The sequence below is a fragment of the Priapulus caudatus genome, unplaced genomic scaffold, assembly GCF_000485595.1.
Source record: "Priapulus caudatus unplaced genomic scaffold, Priapulus_caudatus-5.0.1 Scaffold581, whole genome shotgun sequence".
NCBI lineage: Eukaryota > Metazoa > Priapulida > Priapulimorpha > Priapulimorphida > Priapulidae > Priapulus > Priapulus caudatus.
Window position 1 is genome coordinate 38,027 of NW_014577642.1, and position 6,555 is coordinate 44,581.

Sequence of the window (6,555 nt, forward strand, 5' to 3'; positions counted from 1 at the left end):
AACCGGGCGAACGATAATAAACGCGACGGAAATGACGACAACCAGTGTTTGTTTTTCTGTTCGCAACACCGTATTTAGGAGGCGTTTTCACAACACTGCCCTATATTAATGCCTGTTAGGTGTGGCCATGCCACTGCACGGCCACACATAACGATGGGAGCTTGGAAATAGCATATTCCTATGATGCCATTTGCCATGATGCCATAGGCCAATGATGGCATTTCAGGACACAAATATATTTACTCGAAAAGAAATGCCCCGCGAAAACAAAATCTTACTCGTTTACTGTTATGTGTTGCTACTAGTTACTCATTTGGGCAATAGTGAGAAGTAAAGGTTAAACTGGACGTGGTTCAGCGACATACGGACCCTGCTGATAAGAGTTTCCAGCAGCCTCTCTCTCTCTCTCTCCTCTCTCCCCACGTCTCTCGCTCTCTCTCGCGCTCTCTCTCTTCTCTCTCTCCTCTCTCTCTCTCTCTCTCTCTCTCTCTCTCTCTCTCTCTCTCTCTCTCTCTCTCTCTCTCGCTCTCGTGCGCTCTCTCTCCCCCTCTCTCTCTAATTCTGTCTGGAGACTGAGACGAAGGCAAACAATATCCCAGCTCTCAGAACATTCCGACACGACTACTTTGTTTTCTGGGAGCAGTTTAATTGGCTTTCCGGGCCTCGAGGGTTAAACGCTCTTTTTTTCGGCGGACTTCTTCCCGATTATCATTTTTCCAGACGCCCGCCTCGGGGTTATGAATATTGCCGGGCCAGGAAGTCCCTGGGGGCAGAGCCTGTTAGCTGGGGATATTGTATGACGCCCTCCGAATAAACAGTGAACGGGCCGTCGTGCGAGTGCCTGCACGCCTGCATCCCTATCTGCTTTACCGCCTGCCTGCCTGTCTGCCTGCCTGCTTTTCTTTACCGCCTGCAATGCCTGCTTGCCTGTCTGCCTGCCTGTCTGCCTGCCTGCTTTTCTTTACCGCCTGCAATGCCTGCTTGCCTGCCTGCCTGCTTTTCTTTACCGCGCTGCAATGCCTCGCTTGCCTGCCTGCTGTCTGCCTGCTGTTCATTTACCGTCTGCATGCCTGCTGACCTGCCTGCCTGTCTGCCTGCCTCTTTTCTTTACCGCTGCCAATGCCTGCCTGTCTGCTGCTCTGCCTGCTGCTTTTCGTTTACGCTGCAAATGCCTGCTTGCCTGCCTGCCTGTCTGCCTGCCTGCTTTTCTTGTCACGCCGCCTGCAGATGCCTGCTTGCCTGCCTCGCCTGTCTTGCGCTGCCTTGCTTTGTCTTTACCGCCTGCAACTGCTGCCCTACCAGCCTGCCTGCCTGTCCGCCTGCCTGCTTTTCTTTACCGCCTTGCATGGGCCTGACCTACCCAGGCCTGCCTGCCTGCTGTTTCTTTACCACACTTGCAATGCTGCCCTCTTCCAGCTGCTGCCTGCCTGCCTTTTTCGTTACCTCTGCCTGCCACTCTTTGTTACCTGCACTGCGCCTACCAGCCGCCTGCCTGCCCTGCTTTTCTTTACCGCCTGCAATGCCTGCCCTACAAGCCTGCCTGCTTTTCTTTACCGCCTGCAATGCCTGCCTGCCTGCCTGCCTGCCTGCCTGCTTTTCTTTACCGCCTGCAATGCCTGCCTACCAGCCTGCCTGCCTGCCTGCCTGCCTGCCTGCCTGCCTGCCTACCAGCCTGCCTGCCTGCCTACCAGCTTGCCTGACTCTCTCCCACCACCGCCTACGCACGTTACTCTCAGTTACGCGATGGGAGGGAAATAGCCGCTTATTTTGCATAGACCAGCTGCCGCTGTGCTGCATTTATCTTCTCCTCTACTTCCGTCAGAAAACACCGCATCGCGGAGCACGATTCTGAAATGGCTTCTCATTATTCGGCGGGGAGTCTGCCGCTGGGATGCGTCACCATGGAGACGAGTTTTTGCCGTGTGTTTTACCGCGTTCTATAAGCACCTCTTACGCTCGGCACGGCGTCTACCGTATATCATTACATCTGGCAAAACAATTAAATAGCTGTTGAGATACACACGCACACGCTCACACGCACGCACACACGCGCACACGCACACGCACACGCACGCACACAATCACGACCGCCCGCACGCACGCACGCATGCACGGCCGCACACACGCACGCACACAATCACGCACGCCCGCACGCATAACCGTCAGCGCGCACGCACGCATGCACGCATGCACGCACGCACGCAGACACAGGCTCTATACGCACAAAGACAAGGGGTGTTGCTATCCCCCGGGCGTGGAGGGAGGGTCACGTGATACAGTTGACGTATACTTCAAAATCATTACTCATCCGGTAACGCTAACTTCAACACCTCCAACGATAACCATAACACTAAACATATATATTTCGGAGCGCTATATATAGGTAATGTGATCCACACAAATTAATCTATGGTGTGGGGACAGATATCATGATGCAAAAACCCTAACCCTAACCCTAACCCTAACTCTAATCCTGACCCTAACCCTAATCCTAACACTATCCTAACACTAGTGCTGCCACGTTGCGGTAACCTCCCTCCACGCCCGGGGGATAGCATTACCCAATCCTAACACTATCCTAACACTAGTGCTGCCACGTTGCGGTAACCTCCCTCCACGCCCGGGGGATAGCATTTACCCAAAGACATGCGAGTAACACACGATAATATACGCACTATATAAATACTAAAATATAATTATATATATGTATATTGTATATATATGAACATTGAACTGCATGAGCTTATGAGATCAAACTCCATCAGCACAATCAATAATCCTAGTTTTAACGAGTGCGTGTTTCATGCGCCCAACCAAACTGTATGGATATACGAAGATGTATCTACTCCGCTAGTAACCTGATTCAAGAGCCGATTGGACAATGTCTTGCAGGCAGCATTGCGGGCATATAGGCGCAGACAGCAGATGCGTTCTGAGAATGCACGCGGAAAGGTAATCAACGATAAGCAACTACGTTCACAACAACCTTATGTACACATACAACGTCCTCCGATTACAGCCGCATTATTTATTTGTTTATGTTTTAGCTTTAAATTTCTAGTTTTATTTAGGCCTATGTGGAATCCACGAGTTTCTAAATATTGTTCAGCAAAGCCTAAATAGCCAGCTTCATCTAACCAAATCTACGTGTCCCTATAATGACCTTCTAAATGCAAGAAAATATAAACAACGAGGTAACATAAACCACACCGTCAAGTCAGAGAGAGGTTGATATTTGGTTTTTGCATTAAAAGCGAAACGTTAAGGGTATGATTTTACATTCACTTAATAAATCACTTGATGCCTGTAATCTATTTCATGAGTTACGAAGCATCGTGTGAAAACACGGAAAGATATATTGGTAGCAAATAGTCTGTACTTTTAATTTTTGCTCTTCATTCGCTATTCGTGGAGTAAAGACTAAGTAGCAGTATCAACACAATCATGCAATCCTTGTCAGAGTCAAGCTTTTTGCTAGATTTCGAGATACGCAACTAAATGTCTTCGAACTGAAGAAAACGAGTGATAATAACATAATGAATTAGTGAATAACAGCTATATGACCAATGCACCACGCGTCAAATGACACATGAGTTATATAGAAGAACTGAATAGATTACTGAACTACACAGATATACCTAACCAAATGCCACATGAAAAATTTGTGTCTTAGACCTGAATGAATGACTGATTTATAGTAATGCTCCACTACACGTCGATCACAGGTCGCTGGCTTACATCAGGGTCGTAAACACACCGGTTTTTGGAGATTTTAATACACTAATGCAGTACTTATGTATATTAGCATACAATATTCATACTATAACATGGAAACCTTTACATTAATTTGTATGGGGAGGGTGGGGGGAGGGGCGGGTGAAGGGGGCTCTAATAGCAAAAGCAGTTCAGTCCTTTGTTAACAGTCGACAAACCCATGTTTAACCCTCCTCTTGAGGGTCAAAAGGTCATCAGACACTTACTCTTCGCACGTCAGTGGAAAGCACATTTCATGGTCCTTTCAATAAAGCCATAAAAATAGTAGGTCACCGCTGAAACAAAAAAGTTTTTCAATCGCTCCGTCAGACCATATCCTCAGAAAATGTCTAAAATCTGCCCTGTGCCCCATTGACCTGTGACTTCCAATTTCGGCACAGTGATGGCTTTTCCTACCATGATGCTATAGTAATACACCGACTATTACGAGCCTAGGTTGAGCCGTTTAGATTTGTGCCGCAATTCTGCATTTCCTCCCTATACCTTAAGTTAAGGAGGAAATGTTCCCCCTTCTTTTACACCTCTTGACTTTTGACCTTTGACCCCCAGCTTCGACATCCCAAATCGTTTTCGGATTACCCCCCCACGTCCCGAATATCGTGACCGTACGTCGAGCGGTTAAGATTTGTGCCCAACTGTTGACGGACGCACGGATGCACGGACGGACGCTCGCACGGACGGCCGGACGGCCGGACAGACGCACGCTCATGCGATTCTACAAGCTGCATCTGACTATGTTAGATGAGCTAAAATAATGAGGAGAAAAAGAATAAAAGCAAAATAAATAAATTTCAGTTGGCAACGTTCGTTCGCCCGTCATGTCGGGCGATAACGGGGGGGGGGGAGATTTTTTATTGGAGGAGACTTACCTGTCGCCAGCTTTAGCCTCCCTGCTGCAGTGTCTGAGAGCTTCATTTGTTCTCTCTGCTGTGTCAGAGTTGCCATCCTCCCCCTCCTCCTCCTCAGTCGCCCCCGCTGGATGCGAGGCCATGCTCAGTAGGACCGCCTCCGTGCCTCACACCTTAACGACAGACGACCGGGTTCGTGAATGAAACACTCGCCGTGTGATTCTCGCGAGAGCACAACTCGCATTAAAAATTCTGACGTATTGTGTTACAGCGCGTGCGACAATACGTCTGGGATATTATATATATATATATATCAGGGGTTAATAAAGACAAAAATTCAGGACAAAAGGCAGAAATTCGTACAGACACTTATCAGCTAAAATTGCGTGCGTGTAGGAAATGATAGCCAACGAGGTGGGGGAAGACAGGGGAGGAGGACGAGAAAGAAAGAGAGAAAGAATAGAAGAGAGTGAGGAAAGGGAGATGAGGGAGTAGGGACGGAGAAAGGGATGGGGACAGTAATAGATAGGGAGTGAAATGTAGATGGATTCTATAAGCATATTACGGTCATTGTCACATGTCACGGGACAATTTTATAACCTCAACTAAAACCATAACCGCAAACGGAAACGAGCTGAAGCTAAAATCACATGACGCGTACACTAATACTATATTATAACACATCTGAAATGAACAAAGCAATAGGTTCTGCGTATGACAAACAAAAAACCGTCGAGCATTTTACTGCGTTTCTTTAGGAATGCTGTTCCAAAGCAAACGTTTACAAACTCGACTTCGATATCCCATCGGCGACTAATGGTGAGGTGTAGACAGGGTTATCCAAACACGCGTCCACACATACTGGAAACAAGAGCATGTGGCAGCTGGCCTGGCCAATGTTAGGAAAAACATCTATATACCACAACACCTTGGTAACCCGAACGCACACTGGCAACTTCTGGTCCAAGTTTCAGAGCGAAACGGCTTTCTACCAATAAACAATCACGCCAGCAATAATTGTTTCAGTGTTTTTTTCCACGCAAAGGAACTTTTTTACAGTTTCAAATGGAAGCACGCGATCGCAGAGTTGTGGCAGTAACAGGTGCTAGTACAATAGCTACCATCGGCCCCGTGCACGCGCGGTTGTTTCCTAACTAATGTTTGCTAACTATAATCAATGCTCATAATGCGGTTTCCATGTACGCGATTGAACCTAACCGACACCGGCGTTGCATTTTGCGCTACTGGCCACTCAAATCGAACACTTATTTCACCGAGTTTCTTTTTATGTGCCGTCATCCAGATATTTCTATTATTCCTTCGTCGCGCGGGGGCCACCACTTACGTGTTTTTCTTTCTTTCGCGTATTAGCAATCGCACGCGATAGGGTATAGCGGCTCAATCAAGATGTCAAGTGTTTCTAATGCGGGTCGTGCGTGATGGATGATGGGGATCCGATGCTGTTCAACTCGCGAGGCAGATTTCGCGAGTGTTTTACGGGCAATGTGTTTTACCGCGTTCCTAATGAATGGCAATGTGTTTTACCGCGTTCCTAATGAATGGCAATGTGTTTTACCGCGTTACTAAATGAATGGCGTATATACACGCAGCGCCGTGACTCACAGACGACAGCTCGGGTCTTGAGTACGAGAGTACATGACACGTACGACCGTAGGTGGGCGCGATACGTAAACCTACAACCTACTACGCGAACTAGATGTATACATGCGTACGCGCGCGCGCGCGTGCGTGCGTGCGTAAGTTCGTGCGTTCGCACGCGTGTATGCATGTTGTGTTCACGTGTTCGAACGAATTCATACAAACGAACGAACGTGCGTACGCGCATGCGTGCTTTCATATGTTCTAGTATGAGTGTGTGCATAGTTCGCGTAAACGTTCACTAGGCGATAAAAATCACGGTATATACCGTTAG

General features: G+C 47.9%; 1 protein-coding gene across 1 annotated transcript in view; it reads right to left on the reverse strand.

Annotated features, from left to right (window-relative positions):
• LOC106811842 (tubulin polyglutamylase TTLL5-like) overlaps positions 1 to 6,555 on the reverse strand; it is a gene marked incomplete at its 3' end in the record, with an annotated part of 34,116 nt that overhangs the window by 22,623 nt on the left and 4,938 nt on the right. Inside the window, 1 exon segment of the mRNA XM_014815565.1 lies at positions 4,644 to 4,795. Within this exon segment, the coding sequence (XP_014671051.1) occupies positions 4,644 to 4,765 (122 nt within the window).